This window comes from Polyodon spathula, chromosome 3, assembly GCF_017654505.1.
Source record: "Polyodon spathula isolate WHYD16114869_AA chromosome 3, ASM1765450v1, whole genome shotgun sequence".
Taxonomy (NCBI): domain Eukaryota; kingdom Metazoa; phylum Chordata; class Actinopteri; order Acipenseriformes; family Polyodontidae; genus Polyodon; species Polyodon spathula.
Window position 1 is genome coordinate 27,089,888 of NC_054536.1, and position 22,124 is coordinate 27,112,011.

At 38.4% G+C, this 22,124-nt stretch overlaps 1 protein-coding gene across 4 annotated transcripts in view; it reads right to left on the reverse strand.

The window, feature by feature from the left end:
* Positions 1-22,124, reverse strand: part of bbs9 (Bardet-Biedl syndrome 9) — a 251,413-nt gene that overhangs the window by 191,236 nt on the left and 38,053 nt on the right. For all 4 annotated transcript variants that reach the window (XM_041244853.1, XM_041244855.1, XM_041244854.1 and 1 more), the window contains exons 10-13: positions 10,717-10,898; positions 5,606-5,682; positions 4,557-4,610; positions 779-881 (exon numbers count right to left, since the gene is read on the reverse strand). In XM_041244853.1, coding sequence (XP_041100787.1) covers positions 779-881; positions 4,557-4,610; positions 5,606-5,682; positions 10,717-10,898 — 416 coding nt within the window. The remainder of the gene's footprint in view (positions 1-778; positions 882-4,556; positions 4,611-5,605; positions 5,683-10,716; positions 10,899-22,124) is intronic.

The following is a 22,124-nucleotide window of genomic DNA, read 5'->3' on the forward strand; positions in this document are numbered from 1 at the left end:
CCCTAATGTTACTTTATCCAGAATCAAGGTTGTAACAAAGAAAACAGTAATACATCATTGTCAAAAGAATAAGTAATCTTTGTTTCTCCAGCCACAGGCTTTAACCTGTTGAAAGGGTTCTCCTGGTGACAACAGCAATTACAAGCCTAAAGGACCAGAAAGCTCCTGCCTTTTATCCAGTAGGTAGTGGTTTGCAATTCCAGTATAGGGTAACATTCCAATCTGGGCTCGTTCAGCACAGATAGGCTCTCTCTACCATGCAACTGCTTATTTAAAACATTAATAGATGTCTAGATGCATTGTCTCCTTCTTGCAGTACAGCTATATTTGGGTGTGAATGAACAATACTTGCTTCTGGCAACCAGTTTTATGTCATTTTTTTTTTCTTTTTCTAAACAGAGCAACTACAGGCAAAGGCACACGTGTAAATACTAACTATAATATTATAATAGAAGAGAGTATAAGAGAAGCACAGAGCTACAAGATATAAAACACCAAGCTCTTCCCTTCTATAAAACAAAGATAGACACCATTACAGAGCTGTTCTTTCACTAAAAATGCAGAAGGATCTTTAATGATGTGTGTCTGGGTTCTCATTAAATTTCTATATGTTACATAATAATATATCATTTTGACACCTTCGCTTTCTTAATCTAAAATCATCTAATACGGTACTATACCCGAGGTTTACAATATCTATTGGAAAGGAGGAATGGTTTGTTTGAAATTATGCAATGGCATGTAATTAAGCAATTGGTACATATCCAGTCACACTTACCCATTGAATCTATAATAAACAGGTCCTGAGTTACGGCAAGAGGAGGCTGCACGCTCACTGCCACTTTGGGATTCTGCACCACAAGTCTGGTTTTTATTTTCACCTGCACCAAGAAAAAACAGTGGCATTTAGATTATACATACTACTTAAGCCTGGTATCTGCTATTAGCTGCTGTGCTGCTGCTACTATTTAATGTACTATTTCATGTATTATGCTATCGTGTATTATGCACTTCCCACTGTATTTAATGTATTATGGCAGATTTCCTGCCCTATTTATGTATTATGCACTATGGGTTTATTATGCACTTCCCACTGTATTTAATGTACTATTTCATGTATTATGCTAATATCATGTATTATTGGGCCTCTATCCACTCGCCAGCCTGCCACATTTGGTGTCAGAAGTGGGATAGTGCCACCTAGGGGCTCAGAGCAGTATTTATTTTTTTTTTTGAGAAAAAAAAAATGGGAAGGGCTCCCCACTCCTGACGAAGAGAGGGTCTCGTCTTCCCCATCTCGTCGGCAGAAAGGGTCTGGTACTATAAAGACTCATAGACGACAGCGACGGGTCAGAGAGAGAGGGATGCCGTCGCTCCCAGAGCCAGAGAGGGTGAGGAGCTGCCGTCGCTCCCTAGAGGCGGAGATGGAGGAGGATCTGCCGTCGCTCCCAGAGCCAGAGAGGGAGGAGGATCTGGCGTCGCTCCCAGCCGAGAGGGTGAGGAGCCTCCGTCCCCCAGAGCCAGAGAGGGGTGAGGAGCTGCCGTCGCTCCCCGAGCCAGAGAGGGAGGAGGAGCTGCCGTCGCTCCCAGAGCCAGAGAGGGAGGAGGAGCTGCCGTCGCTCCCAGAGCCAGAGAGGGGTGGGGATCTGCCGTCGCTCCCCAGAGCCAGAGAGCGGAGGAGGATTATCGCTCCCCGAACCAGAGAGGAGTGAGGAGCCGCCGTCGCTCCCAGAGCCAGCAGGGCCGCCGGCCGCCTGCCACCACCGCCACCCTTTTTCATGTATTATGCTACTATCCACCGCCACCTGCTGTTGCCCCCAGAGAGCCAGAGAGGGAGCCGGGCCGCCGCCGCCGCATCCGCCACCAGAGGGAGCCGGGCCGCAGTCGCCGCCGCTCCGCCACCAGAGGGAGCCGGGCCGCCGCTGCCTCCGCCACAAGAGGGAGCCTGGCTGCCTTTTCCGCCTCCGCCACCAGAGGGAGCCGGCCCGCCGTCGCCGCCTCCGCCATTATGCTACGCCACCAGGGACCTCCACCAGTATTATGCTAATATCATGGACATTATGCACTTCCCACTGTATTTAATGTACTATTTCATGTATTATGCTAATATCATGTATTATGCACTTCCCACTGTATTTAATGTATTATGCAGAGAAGAGCTTGCCCTTTGCACTTTTGTTTTAAATTAACCTGGTTTATTATGTTCAGGTGGCTGGGGTTGATTAGTTGATTAGGTTGATTAACGATCAATCAGCGCCCAGCCACCTCTAAAAGGAGGCCTTTTCTCATTTGGGAAGGGGGAGCTCTCTGTCCCAGGTTGTATTAGCCTGGAAACTTTATTTTTGTGAGTTTTGTTTTTGCTTTATTTTTTTGCCCTTGTTTTATTTTTGTTACTGCATCTTGTAAAGCGCTTTGTGATAGTGGTCCACTATGAAAAGGTGCTATATAATATAAGATTGGTTGATTTACTTAAGCTGTACAACTATTACATTTACAAATCAACCCACACTTTTTCACACATGCAGTTTTTACATGATGTTAATAAAATAAAATGCAAATTCATACTTAAGTGCACCCCTACATAAGCGGATTAGTACCTACAGTGCCAAGAAAGTTTGTGAACCCCTTAGGATTTTCACATATTTCAAACCTAAAATGTTATTAGATCTTAATCTAAGTCCTAATAATAGATAAAGACAACCTGATTAAACAAATGACACAAAACATGATACTTTTTCAACAATTATATCCACAAATGATTCAACATTCAATATCAATGTGTGAAAAAGTATGTGAACCTTTACATTCAGTAATTGGTGGCACCCCCTTGAGCAGCAATGACTTAAACTAAGCGTTTCCTGTAACTCTTGGTCAGTCTCTCACATCAGTTTTAAGGAATTTTGGCCCATTCGTCCTTGCAGAACTGCTCCAACCTGGTGACATTTGAGGGCTTCCTCGCAGGGACAGCTTGCCTCAGGTCCTGCCACAACATTTTGATGAGGTTTAGGTCCGGACTTTGACTAGGCCATTCTAAAACGCAGAATTTCTTCTTCTGCAGCCATTCTTTGGTAGATCTGCTTGTATGTTTAGGATCATTGTATTGCTGCATGACCCACTTCCGCTTCAGCTTCAGCTCACAGACGGATGCCCTGACATTCTCCTCTAGAATCTTCTGATACAATGAAGAATTCATGGTTGTGTCAGTGATGGTAAGCCGTCTAGGTCCTGAAGCAGCAAAGCAGCCCCACCATCACACTCCCACCACCATGTTTAACGGTTGCGATGAGGTTCTTCTGTTTGAATGCAGAGTTTCTCATTGAGGCCAAAAAGTTCTACCTTTGACTCGTCTGTCCAGAGAACATTGTTCCAGAAGTCTTGTGGATCATCTATGTGCTCTTTGGCGAACTTCAGACGAGCAGCAATGTTCTTTTCAGAGAGCAGTGGTTTCCTCCTGGTTATCCTTCCATGCACACCATTGTTGTTCAGTCTTTTTCTGATTGTTGAGTCATGAATACTCACATTAGCTAAGGCGAGAGTGGCCTACACATCTTTGGATGTTACTCTGAGGTTCTTTGTGACTTCCTTGATGATTTTCCGGTTTGTTCTTTGAGAGATTTTGGTAGGGCGACCGCTCCTGGGTAGAGTGACTGTGGTCTTGAACTTTCTCCTTTTATAGACTGGATCTGTCTGAAAGTGGATTGGTGGAGCCCCAAGCCCTTAGAAATGGTTTTGTAACCCCTTCTAGACTGATGAGCATCAATAACTTTTTTTTCTGAGGTCCTCAGAGATTTCTTTTGATCGTGGCATGATGTGTTTCCACACCCCTGTATGGGGAAGACCAAACTCACAAAGTTTCTGATCTTTATATAGGATGGGGCCTCCCAAACTCATTCCTGAAGATCTACTTAATTATTTAAACACCTGATTCTAATTATCATCTTAACTGAGCTGATAAAACCAGGGGTTCACTTACTTCACATACCCTGAATCTTAATTACTCATTGTTTGTCTAATTCATACATTATTTTGTTTCAAAAGACATGGAATTGGTTAATATAAACCCCACCGGACATTTAAGAAAAGACTGGTTTTAATTCAAGAAGGCTATCTTGGTAAAACTACGGAATTTCCATAATTATCACTGGGGTTCACAAACTTTTTCTGGGCACTGTATACTGGTGCAGTCTGGAGCTCAAAGTCTAAGCCAGTTATATACAGTAAAACTGTTGGTCTCTTACTACAGGTATTGCTTCTAAATTCAGAAGACAATTTGATTATTGTTATGTGGTGCACCCTCTGCCAATGCTTTGCAAGGTTACACTTAAAAAATTGTCCTAATATCAACAGAGATGGCGCTATGAAATCGAATTTGTGAACAAGGTAATGCCATATAGAGAGATATCTGTCTGAACTGAACTGCAGAAGCTACTTGAACTGCATTGCAATTGCACCTGACTGTTAGGCTCCTACATGGCAGTCTATAAAAAATAGGAATATGTGCGGGTCAAGGGGGAAACGGAAGTCCTCTATAGAAGCCATCTTAAAATACACAATACCTTTACTGTGATAGATGGGACTTCCACACCCTCTACTTCAGTGCTGACAGCTTGCTGTGAAAGAGAAAGAAAAAGGAGTTTGATACTACAGTATATATACATGAATGAAAAGAACACAATCACTGCAGTGCCAGCCTACTGCTATTACACAGAGCAGTGGGACTCAACTCTGGCCCTCAAGATCTATTCCAGTCCTGGTCTTTATTCCAACTAGGTCCTGAATTAGTTTATTGCCTCTTAGCAGCTCCAATTCACTACATTAGAACTTGTTTGGAGTAAAAACCTGGACTGGATTAGATCTCAAGGGTCATAGTTGAGTACCACTGACATACAGTATCCAAATGGAAATAACTGTAAAGAACCTGTCATTCCATCGCAACAGACTGAAATCTTTTTCACAACTAGCCAGCTGAAAATGATATTAATTAGTAAGCCTGGATGTTAATGATCTAAGCAATAAGGAACAAAAACCTTAATAGTATATTAAAAGTATACCACAAATGCAAACGAATATGGAGAATCAGGTAGTATATGGGCTCCCTGATAAGCTTTTTGACTTAAACAGTTTGATTATTTATACAGTTTATCATTCCCATTATCTTTCTTTTGAATGCATCTCTCAGTATCTGGCACTAACTATCAAAATATGTCTTCTTCCAGTTGGTTTTACCCAATTAGTTTAACATAACACAATAAATGCTTCTGGGGGCTTTGAGACACTTCAGCCATCAGTTGGAAAGTTCAAGCTTTAGATATTTAACAACAGGGGGTGCTAATGAGCAAGAACAGGTTCCATATTGTATGTTTATTTCAAACATTTTGACCCCCTAGTGATACAGGTTACCCGTCTGAAGATTCATTTAGAAGCACAGCTGTACAATAAATTGTATTCAATAAGTGAACAGTTAGCTAGTTAGTGCTAAACAAAAGAAATCAATTAATCTAACGGCAGTGAAATTCTGCATTACACTTCTTTCCTCGGCATACATTTAATCTGAAATGACCTGCCAGACAGATTACTGTTTATAAAAGGCTACGCGCTCACGTACAGATATCGCATCCATGTTCGGGGCGATGTGAATAGCTACTGTCAAATCATCTTCTTTCTCTGTCAAAGGCAAGACATCTGCAAGAAAAAAGCAGGACTGTTATTTTATCTGCTCTGGAGTATGTCTAGCCACGCTCTTAAGCACATAGTTTCTGCACATTTTCTGCAAGTATTCACCATCAGAAACTTCTCCAAATCCAAAGTAATTATTGTACTGTAACCCCATAATCCTCAACACGGATCCCACATTTTGAAGAAGAAGGGGGAGGGCAGCTAGTCAGAATGGGGATTACAAGTCACACCAAGTTCAAGTGTTACTGAACAGGCTGTAAGTTTTAAAACATAACACATTACTTTCCCTAGTTTCCTACTTTGTTATACATACTTTCAACATCTTTTTCTAAATAACTGCAATTGTTTTGACATTTTTATTAACATGCCACTGATAAGTCAGTTTTGATTATATATTTTCATTTCACATCGGTTATACCTCAGATCTTCCCATCAAAATGTCTTCTGAATTGATAACATTGGCTGCTAACATTCAACCTGTGCAATCAGAAACATTTCATTGATTCCCAACTCCTCTCCCAAAGATCAGCATTTTGATTGCCTTATATGTCTAACCTGCTCGCTTTGGCACAGGTTCAGAGGGCATGAACAGGTTTATGAATATGAATTACAAGCCCCATATTAGGGCAGTATAAACAGATTATTTTTGTGGGTTAGGTCTGAAAACTAACCAGTAGTAAAACCTTAAGGGAGAACTGTACACTAAGCAACACAGCAGTGTTTAGCCCGACAGCAGATTTCACTGCAAAGTGTTCTCTGTGACAATGTCTTACGCATATTTTGAGTACAAACACAAGTATTGATATGGTTGGAGGTATGCCTGTACATCTTGCAGCTTCACTGTAACTGGGCAGGGGTCTGGAAAGAGGGTGTTGTGATTATACAGGCCTTGTCCTGCATATTCATAAACCTGTTCCTGCCCCTCCGAACCTGTGCCAGAGCGAGCAGGTAGGACAGATGAACCTATCAAAACGCTGAACTTTGGGACAAGAGTCTGGAACCAGTTAAATGCTTTTGATTGAAAAGGTTAGATTGAAGCCACAATGGTGTTGTGAATTCAGAAGACATTTTGATGGGATTACAAACCAATGCATAAATCAATGCATAACCCATGTTAAATGAAAATTGCAAGTCAAAACTAATTTATGACCAGAGATATTTTAACGAAAATATAAAAACAAGCATAATTGTGTTGAAAAAGATACAAACAACAAAGCAGGAAAGTAGAGAAAGTAATGTGTTGTGTTTTAAAACCTACAGCCTGTCTAGAAACACTTTAAACACTGTTCTCTGATACAGTATCTTAATCTTCATCAAAACAAATAAAAACGACTTCCATGCATGAGATGTACCTACTGTGTCTAGACATCCTAACTAAAACTCAATAGCGGAGGGGGACCCTACAGAGTGTTGACAGCTGGAAAAAGCAGTGAAAAACTGAAATGCAATTAACTGTGCCCTGTTTACATTAGGGAGTGAAAGTTCTAATACACAATAGGCCAGGGCAGTTTTTATTGCAGAGGCCAGGGTTAACAAACATAGGTCTCTATTAACAATGGCCTTAAAGAGGTCGTAGCAAACAACACAATTCCATGAGTCTTACCTGTCGTGCACATCCGTTTGCTAGAGAGGTCTCAAATGTGAAATGTGCATTTTTATTTTAAATCCAGGTATGTGGTACTATACTAGGTCAGGGGGGCGCAACCTGCGGGACACATGCAAGTGTTTTGTTGACCCACTTATTAATATTAGTAAAAAATCCAGTAAAGATACTCTATGGGGAGTGCAGGATGTGTCTCATAGCCTGGAGATCGCAAGTTCGAATCCAGACTATGTCACAGCCGACAGTGACCGGGAGTTCCTAGGGGGCGACGCACAATTGGCCGAGCGCTGCCCAGGTAGGGAGGGCTTAGGTTGGCAGGGGAATCCACAGCTCATCACGCATCAGCGACCCCTGTGGAAAACACAGAGCCTGTGGTTCTGCAGTGGAGCCACCAGATTTGTGTTGTCCTCCGGGATAGGTCTGGTGGCATCGCTGTGGATCCGCAGTGCGAAAAATGATGGATTGGCAGGAGCACGCATTCTCCACCCGTCGTTTCCCGAGTCGGCAGGGGGGTTGCGAACGGTGAGCCGAGGATACAGATAATAATTGGGCATACAAAATTGGGGAGAAAACCGGGGTAAAAATTGGCGACAACTAAATTTATAAAATTAAAAAAAAAAAAAAAAAAAAAAAACACATTAGTAAATACTGTACAACAAAAATAAAGTGGGACGTAATTTAGAATCAGGTGTACATATTCTAAATGTGGGGATATTAAGATCCGCCACAGTTTAGGCTATTAGAATATACCCCATTTTCTCTAAACAGACTGATATGTGATAGTATACAGTTACCGTCCTTCACACAGACCCAACAGGGATTATTCCCAAGTTTCAGAACAGGTGAAGCCAACACAGGCAATGTACTGCAATCTTAACAGGGACAATGATCCTTGAGATGAAGGGACCAGAATAACTATTTCTCTGTGTAAAAGTATCCGATTTGTTATCAAATCCATTAAAATAATATTTATTTTGTTATACTTTGTTAGAAAAAAAGGGAATAAAATAGTTACGGAAGAATTAGCATGACAAATCATATCTTGCTGAAAACATAAATGATGTTAGCATTACAGAAATGTAATTCTTGGCCTTCTTTGAAGGGCTGGGTTAATCTCATAGGGCTCTTAGTTTCACAACAATAAAGTATACTCTCTCTCATCTATCTCTCTCTCTCTCTCTCTCTCTCTCTCTCTCTCTCTCTCTCTCTATATCTATCTATATATATATATATATATATATATATATATATATATATATATATATATATTCAAATAATAAAATGGTTTGTGTTTAAGTTTGAACCCCTGGCCTCTTTAATGCAACTAGGGAACTGAATTTTAAAATGAATTGCTTCTGGGTGAGTACTTTATAGCTGGAGACCCAAGAGAAAATTACTTCACAGGCAATCAAGAGACATCTGGAAAATACCTCTAAGCAGTCGTATATCCCACTAGAGCCAATCGGTAACATTCACAAGGGGAAAACTTAAACACAAATCATTCGAATATTCAAACAATGACCATCAGACCAAAGGAAATAAATACAATTGTGAAAAGGCAATTAGGAAAATGAGGTAAACATTTTGATAAAGGGATCATATTGTATTCATTTATAACATTGTTGGCAACCCTTACAATTGTTCAATATTGAGATTGTAAAATACAATTAATGTAAACACTAAGCATTATATCAACACAGCACATTCCATCAGTAAGGGGTTTCTACGTCATGTTAAAGGTGAAAAGGTCAATCTCATTAGGTTTAGATTTAGGAGACCAGTCTCCCAGGCAAAGCTTCAGTATATATCCTAAAACAATACCACAATTGCACAAGCATAGCTTCAAAGGTAAATTAAAATAACATTTTTTTTTTTAAACATTTAATTTCCTATTTTAAGGTGTTGGCAACCATTGGTCTATTATTACTTAGCCTAAACCTGCCTTTACCTGGCTTTGAATGTGTCTGGAGAAATCTAAATGCTGGCAATGAAAAGCCTTCCTCATACCATTCAAATTACCTGACAACTCTGAAACCATCTACTATTCAGTACATAAACATAGACAATGCCAGTAGAGGCTGCCAGCGTTAAGGTCACAATGTCACATGGTTTTAATGGAATGAGGAAAGCTTGAGAACTGTGTGGACACTTTGTGTGTTTCTTTTGTACTGAGCCATGGTGTAAGCTGAAGACAATTTTCCATTTTATGCTCTATTTAATGGACAATAAAGCTTTTTTGAATTTTGAATTTTGAATTTTTTTTTTTTGGAATTTCAGTCCTAGCACTTGTGATTTTTCAGTCAACCCAGAATGACTGCAAATATCATGAATAGTAAGGACATTTTTTAATACTTTTATAAAAAGACATTTAAAGCTGCTTACTCTTTAAAGGTCGGCAATAGGTTGTACATAGTCCTGCCTGGCAGGGCAGGCGTCAGCACACCAGCAACCCGGGCAAGCGCCCAGGGCCCCAACGTCAGCAAGGGGCCCACACACATACAGAAATTAAATTGCAAATGAGAGTACTTATTCTAATGTACTATTTCTGTGCCAGCTATCCTACTCAAGCGGCCTTTATGGATAGAAACATTTCGTTTAAACTAGCAGTGCAGTGCAGTGAAACTTTTCAGATCTCCCTTTTTTTTTTTTGTCTTTTCCTGCTTTTGACCTGTTCCCTTAGTCCCGCCTCTTCTCACTCCCTATTGGTTTCCATCCTTCTTCATAATGCGAAAGCTATTGGCTGATCTCGACATACACTTATACAAATGTGCCAATTAAAATAAATTCTATAAATCGGTACATTTACTTTCCAGCAATCAAGGCTTTCATTTGACAAGCGTTTTGTCGAGCCTCATTATCATAACGTCTAAACGCCTATTATAATTATACAATTTAAACCATCAAAAATGAAACCTGCCAAACCTCTGGAACCTCCAAATAAAAAGAAACCCAAATCTGGATGTTAAAAACGGAAGGAAAAGACTACAAAAATGAAAAAAAACGCAATAAGCACACTCAAATTTTCTATGTGCATTTAAAAATTATTATTTCTGTAAAGTGTGTATTCTGTTTTGTTACTTATGCAGTAAGTAGGCTACAGCAACAACAACAACAAAACGCTAAAATCATTTAGTTTCAATTTAAAATAATATTTTACTAGTTTCACACTGTACAGTAATGTGTAAAAGGCAGCAGCATGACTTATTTTGTGTTACCGGAAGGATAAACTAAAAAGAAAGTGTGCTGCAGGTATTCATTTGATTTTTTTTTTTTTTAATTTTAAATATCGGACAACTCGTGTCTCCAGACATGTCCAAGGGACTACTGATTATGAAAACCTTTTTGATTTGGGCGTGAAGGCGGGAGGGGGCACTGGATGTCCATTGCCTGGAGCACACAAAAACCTGGTGTCGGCCCAGCTGCCTGGACTACTGTACCTTGTGTCTTTGAGGCCTCCTTGATTATCTTATGTAGTGATTTCATTTCAGCATCTAATTCATCGTAATTGATCTCCCTGGATTCCACTTTGGGAGCCTGGAAAAAGGATGGATCTGTCCCTAGATAGGAGCACTGCAGATGACCATCGCTACTCAGGGTCACAACCACACCCTTCAGATCCCTGAAAGAAAAAGTAAACAGATCAAATGTATGGGGTTTGAAACAAGCCATGAGACCTCAACAATTTAAGGTAAAACTTAGCTACCGGTAGTGTTTAGCTGAAACAACAACTTGACTTTTTGACTGAGTTTGAATGCTTTTAATTGTAACCAGGAGAGCTCCGGGTAAGGTTTTGGGTCTGGGAGTAACTTATCCTCTAATGTTAACACTGAGAGTAAAATGTATTTTCAGGGGGCAAAATGCAACATTAACTTGCAGTCATGAGTAATCTCGATAAATACTGTGCAATCTTTAATGGTAATGGGGTAGGTATTAAAAAAGAGCAATGTTACTTTGAACTACTGTACAAACCATGCGTGTGTTCTACAAGGTTCTTTATAGGCTCAGCACATTTTATTCGAGCTATCACATCGACTCTGCAAATACATTACGTTACTTATATTTTAACATTACATTCTTAAACTTAGCGCAGGGCTCTACATTTAGATTTTTAACTACTTGCCCCTTAAGCCACTGAGCTAGTGCAATTTTATCTGGCCCAATATAAGTATATATTTTTTCATGATGGTTTTTATTTTCAGTATGTTTCTAACTGTGTGTGGTAACCAGAGAGCCCACGTCTCAAAAGAAAGTGGCTAAACGAAGCCATTCAATATATGTTACTTCAGCCATTTAACATGCACCAGTTGTGTGCTTGTCAGAAAATGAAAATACTGCATTCAAGATTTGAAAATATATGCGTACAAATGATACTCATTTTTTTCACAAGAAAACCCACAACCAAGCTATTACCATATGGTCACAGCAACACTAAAACTGAATTATAATAATCCTTATTAGGTACGGGTCAGTGTAGTGAAATACACAATTACACGAAAATACATTATATATATATATATATATATATATATATATATATATATATATATATATATATATATATATAATACATACATATTTGAGTACACAAAAAAAAGCCTTATACATTAACTACTAGTAGAAGCAAACGCAGTTTTACATTTTTTAAAGCTGAAGCTTAACACGTGTTATGTCTATCTTAAACTCGCTGTTATTTGCATATTAAACGCAAGGTTCCTAATTAATTATGCAATGCTTGTAAGAGCAACATTCTGCAGTAATCGTATTCTGTTTGAAAATGTTGCCAATTTTATTGCCTTGTTTTTAGATAATGTTAACAGATCCCTGCATGAGTTCCTCTGTGATGACTGTACACAGCAGCTTCTGCAGCTGTTGCTAGCCAGTTGTGAAACAGCTTCTGGGAGCATGACACTGGCGAACTTTGAATGTGTGAACTGAAATAAAATAATGTATATAGCAAGTGCTAAAAGAAGTAATCCAGACTTGGGTAACATTGAAATTAGAACGGTAATTTAACGTTATGATGAATATAAAGACATATTAAATGTTAAGCAGAACAACACAGTGACTAATAAGAAAAGGCAAGATAGAGTTGGAAAGGAGTTCTTTTTTAACTGCAGTTCAATGTAAAACATCTACTGTTGACTTTCTGTGGATGGATGGAGTAACGTCAACATTTGCACTGACCATTAAAAGTACAACCAGGTATCCTTGTTTTGAATTATTTACAGGTTATTGAATAAACAAAGTAACTTAACTTGGACTCATCTGATGTCAGTACTCGATGGCTAGTTGTAAAATGTTGGAATGCATTTTCTATTGTTTTGGCCAGGTTACAATATTTACACTATTAAGATTATTTTACAAATTTTATTTGTTAGAATTAAACAGATGTAGAATATATAAATTGGACCACAATTTCTAGTAAATTGCTCAAAGATATTTTTTCTAAAATAAATAACACAGTCTTAAATATAATTAATAGCTCTCTCTCATCTGGCACTGTTCCTGAGTCTTTCAAGGTTGCTGTAGTACGACCACTGCTTCAAAAACCTACTCTTGATCCGCAAATACTGAACAATTTTAGGCCTACTTCAAATCTCCCCTCTCTATCTAAAGTCTTAGAGAAAGTGGTAGGTAATCAACTAAATTCCTTTTTAACAGCCCATGACATATGTTAGAAATTCCAGTCGGGTTTCCGCCCGGGACACCCTACTGAAACTGCTCTAGTAAGAGTGATGAACAATGTCCTTATGTGTGCAGACACGGGTTCACCTACAGTCATTGTTCTCTTAGATCTAAGTGCAGCTTCTGACACCACTGACCATGCCACCCTGATTGACCGTCTTGAGAATCTTGTGAGATTGTCAGGTACTGTATTGTCCTGGTTTAAATCATACCTCTCAAATAGGCAACAATATGTTAAAATTGGGGATGACACCTCCTTACTATCTGAGGTTACTTGTGGCGTTCCTCAGGGTTCTGTTCTTGGGACAATTTTATTTTCATTATATATGTTGCCCTTGGGTGCCATTGTCCGTAGACATGGGGTCACAGTTCACTGCTATGCTGATGACACCCAGCTATATCCGTCTCTAAAACCAGGTGGTGTCTCTTCTATAAAAGATGTAATAAGCTGTCTTGCTGACATCAAGCTATGGATGTCTAATAATTTCCTTATGTTAAATTCAGATAAAACAGAGATAATGATTTTGGGATTAAAAGATTAAACACAAAAAAAAACATAGATCTGTCCGTTTTCACAGAGGACAGTTTCCCATTCTCTCAGAAAACTGAAATGAGGAATCTGGGTGTAATTTTTGACCCTGACCTCTCCTTAGAGCAACATATTCGGAATATAATTAAAGTATCTTTCTTTCACCTTAGAAATATGGCGAAGGTGAGGTGCTTTCTTTCACAGCACGATGTTGAGAGACTGATGCATGCCTTTATATCTTCTAGGATTGATTATTGCAATGCCCTGTTCTCTGGAATTCCAAACTGTGTTCTGTCATGATTGCAGCTTGTACAAAATGCCGCAGCCAGGGTGCTAGCCAAAACAAAAAAAGCAGCCCTCCACTGGCTCCCGGTGCTATCCAGGATTGACTTTAAGGTCCTTCTTATTGCCTATAAAGCCCTAAACGGTTTGGCTCCGGCCTATCTGAAGGATAATTTAGTCCTGTATATCCCTGGATGGCCACTCTGATCCCAAGCTGAGGGATGCTAGCTGTCCCATGGATTTTAAAGCAAAGGATGGGTGGTAGAGTATTCAGTCATAGGGCATCTGAACTCTGGAATAGTCTACCATGCACAGTGAGAGAAGCACCTACATTGGCAATTTTTAAAAACAAATTGAAAACATACTTTTATATCTTTATAATTTTATATATATACACACACACACACATATATATATATATATATATATATATATATATATATATATATATATATATATATATATATATATAATATATATATATATATATATATATATATATATATATATATTATATATGGTATATATATATATATATATATATATATTATCTATATATATATATATATATATATTGTTTTATCCCCGACAAAAAGCGATAATCCCTATAATAGTTCCTATATGTTTTGTGTTTATCCCTATTTATTTGGTTTGAGTGCTTTGTCTTTTGCTTTATTTTCAATAATTTTAAAATGTCCTTTTCTTTTGCTGTTTTTATTGTACTATATTGTTTTTAATGTACTTTTGAATGTTCTTTTCTTTTTGTTAAAAGCGCCTTGGGATGGCTCGCCACGAAAGGCACTTTATAAATAAAGTTTGATTTGATTTTATATTTTAATCTGAAAACATTACAGTGAAAATTATTTGGTGGTTTGTGCAATATTATGCTACTTTTGTTATAATTGGAAGAGATAGGGACTGTGATGTTGCTGCTCATTTGAGAGCTGTATTTTAATTGTAAACAAAAGGAAAAACTTGTGCCTAAGGAAATAGGGAACTGAACGAAGAATTCTCATCTTGGACATTGTTTTTACACTTTGTGAACCCGGCTAAACTTTACCAGCTTACACTGTTATGCTTTTTACATATACACACGCATTTGTCTTTTATTCTTGAGAGTGTAAGGGACCAGAGTTTGGATAATGAAAATGTTGCACCCTATGTATTCAAATAAGAAACTATTCGATATTCCCATCCCTAATCCTAATAATAAACACTATTAAAACAATATTCATAATACATAATAATAACAATCCCTCTCGGAGCGTTGTCGCTTGTGTAGCCTCTCCCAGGTCAGTGCAAGTCTTGCTCAGTGACACCAATGAGTCCTGGAAAAATTGTGAATGGCATTTTTGACCTGAACACATCGGATCCCAAATCAAAAAGTTAGACAATTTGATCGCGTATCTGGGTATCCATCGGGACTTCTTACTGTGAGACTGGATATGATTTAAACAAAATGTTGAATACAAATAAAGCTGCTGTTTTATCAGCAAGTCGGGAAACTGACGCCAAACAAGCCAGAATGTTACTTTTTTTCCACTATCATAATGAAGCCTCCACTAAATGTTCATCTTCATTTTTTTCCATAATTATTTTTTTTATGATTTCCGCGCTTTCCTTTTGGCTTATTGGTTGCTTAGTTGTAAAAAACCCGATTTGTAAAAGATTTGCTATGTCGGGAGAACGAGTACCACCAACACAGCACTTCGGTACGCAGTCTGTACAACAAATATGACATGTGCCAAGAAAGTTAGGATTGGTTTGTAATGTTTTTTTTTTTTTTAAATGTTTGTAAATAAATTCAGCTTTTTGGCACACTGGTCCATTTTCCTAGATTCATGAAACGGAACTGTCGAACCCTGTTAGTGAACATGTTAAAACCTTCATATAAAGCCATACCGATAAATAAAATAAGGAAATGCCTTAATAATTTAAAACAGTTTGTTTACTATTATAGGCATCTTTTCTTAGCGGTTGACTCTGATGATGGTTCCAGTTGGATTGCAACTGGACTGGGGTATTTACACTTGAACCCGTGTAGCTTCAAATTTTTCTTATTCTAACTGTGATTGGCTGCAAAGACAACAGGGCTAGACAGGGATTGGATCATGTGTGGTGTTTGTTTGTTTGTTTTTCTGGTATAGTTTCCTAGTAACTGAAGACATTGTATTCTGGGAGATGTAGTTGTTAGTGGAAGTTTTAGGGGAGGCAGATAAGCTGTAAAACAAAATTGCTATGCATATTTTTAATTTAGTGTGTATTTCTGATTTTTTAATGCGTAAAAATGGCTTATCTTTATCACTGGTAACCAGTCATCTAAGATTCTTTTGGGAAAAAATGGAATCAATTTTGTGAAGTTTAATTGACTACAGGTGCCATGTCTTCTCAGAGTATTCAAGTAATTGAATCATAAAAAACCCAAAGCAGCAGTAGATTTTGACACCACTGACCAAAAATACCTGTTGCCAGAGTTTGAGAAAAACAAAAACATTCTCACTTCAGATCCAGTTAAATTTCAAAAGTAAGTAGCGGGGTTTCGAAAAATATTGCAAGTCTCCAGTGTTACAGTTGCTACAACTGTTTAAATAATGCAGTTGTATTTTTATTTTATTTTTTATTGTTAACATCCTAACAACTTTTCAAAATGGCAGCTTTAGTGCACTGATAGTGTAAGTATTATTGCCCACACTCTCAAACAGGTAACACAGCAAAAACGATCCACGATGTAGTACAGAACAGAAAAGCCAGAGCACTTGCTATGTGTTTTTTTTTTTTTTTTTTTTTTTAATAAAATCGCTCTTCCAGCAGTGATTTAGAGGACAAATCTCAAACACCGGTGCACTAAAGCAGCCATTTTGGCCAGTGTTTAAATTCCGATAGCAAAATGTTCACAGAGTAAATAACACACATGAATTACAGTTTTACTGTAGGGTGTCAGGGTTACAACAAACCACTTTAGCTACCTGCTGCATCCTAGTATTCCTGCAATATTTTTTCAGAAATATATCATTGGTTCCCGATTAGTATTTTTCTCTATGTCCGTTCATTTTGTATCTACATTTTGACCAAAATGAACATATTGGAGGAATGTCCTCTGTATACACTATAGTGACTGGGCCGGGTGTGTTGATGATACTGTATCAGGATGTTGAGATGCCTGAAGATATTTCGCAAGGACCTGATATAAAACAAATTAAAAACTGAATTATGAACAAGGACAAGTTAATACAAATATTGAAACAATTATGTTGAAAAAGATATTGCAGGAATACATATAACACAGCAGGCAGCAGCAACACTTTAAAATCAGATTAAATGGGGGGGGGGGGTGCACACAAATGTATGGTTATTTCTTTAAACGGTTTTCAGAAGTAGAATGCACTTTTATTTTGAACAAACACCTCATGAAGACCAGATTACAAAATGAAGCCACTGCATAATACTTAAAAAAAAAAAAAAAAAAGACAAAACTGCAAACTACCAGAACTTACGCTTACTGGCAATGTAGTTCTAAACTATACTGATTGAAGAGGTGAATGTTCTCCCCAGATAAGGGCCATCAACCAAAATTAGTGTTTTCCCAATATCTTCATAAAAAAAGAACAGCATTGATGTGGTTGGAGCAAACCTAGAGTTCACCTGGAGTGTTGCTTTGCTCTTTAAACAATTGACTGTGCTGTTGAGACACAAACACAACTTGCTGTTACAGAGAGAGGCACAACCGAAAGTAAAGTATACAAGCTTTGACAATGCCACTTGTACATACAGCCTTTATGTACAATTTAACTGAGGTGACCAGATTCTTAAGTTCTTAAACTGGAACAGTATGGAAATACTGTGAATAACTTCCAACGTCCAAGCTACAGGGAAGCTCTGCGGTTTTTATTTTCACTTTGGCAATGTTTGATCTAATATCGTATTAGATTATTAGCCTGTACCAGTAGCCTAGGCTCAAGGTGATAGCAAGTACGCCTGCCTCCGCAAAAAGTGGTTGTGGGGTGCCACCATGCTGTGGGCTACTGCATAAGCCATTCCGATAAGGAAATCTGGGTCGCCAAGGAGCTGTTAGAGTCTGCACCATCAGATAATAGATAGCGCATCACCCCTTAGATCACATTCCCTTGCCTGCACAGGGGCAGTTGGGATGAGTGGGGAAGAGACCGGTGGTACCAGTGTTGCTGTGCGCTCTTGCAGCAGTTCAGTAAGAATAACCTGCTGGTGTGATGGGACCTCCCAGATCTTTCTGCCGAACGTGATCGGCAAGCTTTCTTCTTCCTCTGTTTTGGAGAGGGAAAAGATCAGGAGGAAGGCAAGGAGCGTAGCTTCTCCACGGGACATACACCCTCCCTTGACACAGAGCCACGGGAGGAGGGTCCAGCCTCACTGAGCTTAGCAATGCTGACTGCTGAGCGGAAGTGAGGGAGTGTTTCCTGGAACGCGAAGCGAACACGGTTGGACAATAATTATTACTTTTTTTTTTTTATTTATTTATTTTTTAAACTCCGAGGAGTAGAATATTGCACAGCGGAAGGAGTGCTAAGATCCCAGGAAGGACTGCACTTGAGCCGCAGGCTTCCCGCGGGGCAATAGGCCGTGGCAGGACTTTACCAGCACGCTGCTAAATACACAATAAATGCTAGAAATAAACAATTTTATTTAAGCAATTCAATATATAAATTCAACATTTAAAAGGCAAAGCTAAAAAATGTAAAAAAAAAAAAAAAAAAAAAAAAAAAAAAAAAAAAAAAAAGGCAATTAGAAAGGTGATAATTTAATGTCAGCGCTCTCTCAAGTATTCATGATCAGCTGAAAAGGAAAATGGCATAGTTATCAGAGCGCGCAGCTCGTTTAGGCCACGTCACACTATTCTGACAAGAAGCCTTTGGTATAAAGTTTCAGGTTCAGGTGTCTTAAAGGGGGAACAGCTATTTGTATGGTTAATAGTCCCTGCTTGAAAGGGAACATATGTTCTTATCAATGTGTTGTTTTTCTTCTATTAAACTAATAGCTGTGATAAAGTAAAATAACTGTAAAATACTGTTATCGACAGATCGTATTAATTTTTGTCTCTGTGTTTTCTTAAACTTTGCAGGATAAAATATAGTTCTTCTATAATACATTTAACAAAGAAATAAAAATAAGGGGTCACCAAAATAAAAGGAGATTTATCCTGCCTCCAGCTATTTAGACATTTTTTAAAAAAAGGTAAAATGAAACAAGGACGCAATTCTTTTTTTGTAATTGTTTTAAACTACCGTCAGCACTCACATGTCCGACCCTATAAAATTTGGACTTTAGTGACGGTTAAACGAGTGTGACACATACCTGATTATTTCATTTTGGCCCGTTCCAACCATTGTCCGTTTTTTCAGGGAACACAAAAAAGATACAATGTTAAAAATACATAGCTGAAAGGACAGTGTTTTAAATTAAGTAGGCTTCCATTTAGATGTACTGTAGCTGGTTCTGTTGGTACAGTACTATATTTTCAACAGAAGTAGTACTTTAATTCCTATGCTTTAGTGCGAGAGGTCCCAGGTATTTTAATGTGACATGACAGCATTGATTTCCGCAATTGTCGCCTATAGCTTCACACTAAACAGTTGTTTGCACGCAGATACAAATATCATGGATGAAGAGAATAATTCCAACGCAATATAATGGTACCTGTAATATGATCTGTTATTGTTAGCACAGTAGTCTAGCCTCTTCAGGAATCGAGTGATGATTCAGACGAGGATAACCATCAGTTAGTTTTAGCAACATTCAGGGGATAAACCCAACAGCAATTCTCTGTGATTGGTTGCAAACATGAACTTTGACTGTTCAGTAATTCTCCAGATTTGCACGGCGCTGTGCAGCCGCTTTTTAATGCTACTGGCCGTTCAACCTTCCCTTTAGTCACATCAAGTGTCATTGTACTGTAGTAAGTTAGATATGGTAGGAACAAACACAGCAGCCTGCATGAAAATACAACACTCTGTTACCAGCGTCACAATGCTCTGATGAAAAAAAATGGGGTGAAATGAGTGTCCCAAAAAGGTTATGGGGCAAAATTGTGACTGTCTCATCCAAAACGGGACATTTGCTCACTTTAACTATAACGTTAAAATTAAATTGTATGTTTTCAGATACTCGTAACACAAACATAATGTAAAACATTTACAATATAGAATCAGTCAAATGTTTTGGAATATGGAGAAAGAGGAGGTGGTTAACAGTAAATACTAAATTTTTTACATGCACCTTTTAAAGACATTCTATTTTCACGATCATGGAATTATTAAACAAAAATAAAAACATACATAAATGTAAAAATAACAAGAGACCAGTGAAATGACTGTTGTACTGGACAGGCCGATCCTTAGCAGAAAGATTTCCGATCTTTGATGCAGCTGGTGTCTTTTTCGTAGAAGCAAACTAAAGCAGCTGCCAGTTAGAGGGCCCTGGACTACAACACTGCTTTACAAGTGCAAAAAAATTCCTCAATAAAGCCATCTAACAGCAGTGTGCACTACTGCTCAAAAACCTCACTATGGTATAAGATATTCTTTTATTTACTGCTTGTTTTATCAAGGTTTATGCTAGCCGTGTTGCTCTGTGTGATCGTTTGAGACATTAGCAAAACGCTTCCCAGCTGGGTGTTGTATGCCAGCTGCTGAATGTTGGAGCGTTGTGGTTAACTTAAGATGAATACTGGCAAATGGCAGTCCCATTATTCATTTTCAGGTTCTTTTACAAATATTTTATAGAAACCTCCACAGACAAACATTTTAGCAGCAAACCTGTTTAACCTTTGCACGTTATATACTTCTGCAGATGTTCAAATGTATTGTCCAGAAATATTTAGAGCCAAACCTCTCATGTTATTATTATTATTATTTTTTTTTTTAAATATATTTTACTTTTTTTATTTCAGATTATTTTACAGCATCCCACTCCAGGTGCTTTTATTTGGATTGGCAAGTCTAGTTAACAGCCTGCTCGTATAATCAATTGTAACACCTTATCTAATTACATTGCACTTCTCTCTGCAGGCTCAAGCTGAATCAAATAGGACAGTTTTACTCAAATAAGCAAAATTAACATGAAATGAAATACTAAATCTATTGTGGCAATTGAAAATGGGAGATATGAACTGTCTACATGTGGTTCCCATTGCAAGGGCTGCTTCTTGGAAATATTCCTGTAATGATTTTAGCAGATGTTGTTTGGTACAGTGTGACAGATTACAAAACGGGTAAAGAAGCAGAGCCCTCTTTCTTTTCAACTGGACTTTGGGTCCAGTAACAACTCTCTATACCTTCACTGTGGCCTCAATCTGTTATTTTTATTTGCCGCTATAAAGAGAATGACCAGACGGCCCTATAAAATGCACTTGGCAGTGCTCTTTGGGGAGGTAGCCAGCCCAGCTGCCTAAGTTGTCCATCTGGCCAGCTGGCTGTCCATCTATCTGGACAGCTTGCACAATATTCTCCTGAGCTTCCCTGGTATAATTAACCCTCAGCAGGAAAATAAATTGTCTTTGAAATGTTCTTTTCCAGTAATGTATACATACTTAAATATGAGCATTCTTCAACATTGCAACTGAGCAATAGGGGGAAACTGAAAACTGGTTTTGTTATAGCTGTGCTGTAATAAAATCTATTTTCCCACTTCAGCCTTTAACAGCTTGGGCAGTCTTTTTTTAAAAACTAAACTACTGACCTTGCTTTTTTGATTCCTTAAAAAAAAAAAAAAAAACGTTTTAATTTGGCCTAATCATTTCTATAATTTTGGCATTATAAAACCAGAGCAGCTTAAGAAACAACTGTAACGCAACAAGGTAGCTTGAACAGCCTGCATGCTGAAAGAGCTCCTAAGCTTGGCAGAGCTACTGTGTAGTAGCACCAACTGCTCTACTACGGATAGTAACTCATTGTCACAAGGATGGCTGTAGGCGGTGACTTCAGACCCAGAACACACACACAGCACTGCGAGTGAAATGAAAGGAATCCACAGCAGATTGGTGTAATGAATGCACTGTGGTACTTTTATTAAATGAACAAAATAAAAAGGTTTGAACAAAGGAAAAACGGCACGTTGGCCAAACAGACAAAACAAATACCGGAGAAAGACTAAATAAAACAAGTATCGCACAGTTTTACTCAAGATGCATCATACCACTCAGACACTACCCAGATCAAGTCACCCTCTCAGAATGAACAGCCAGGGAAGCAGGAAACTGGTTCTGAAGCAATGACCTTGAGAGATCTGCAAAGTTCTGTGTCTGAGATGAGAGTCAGTGTTCACACATCAACAATGAGCCGGTCCATACACAAAGCTAGCCTGTATGGACGGGTGGCA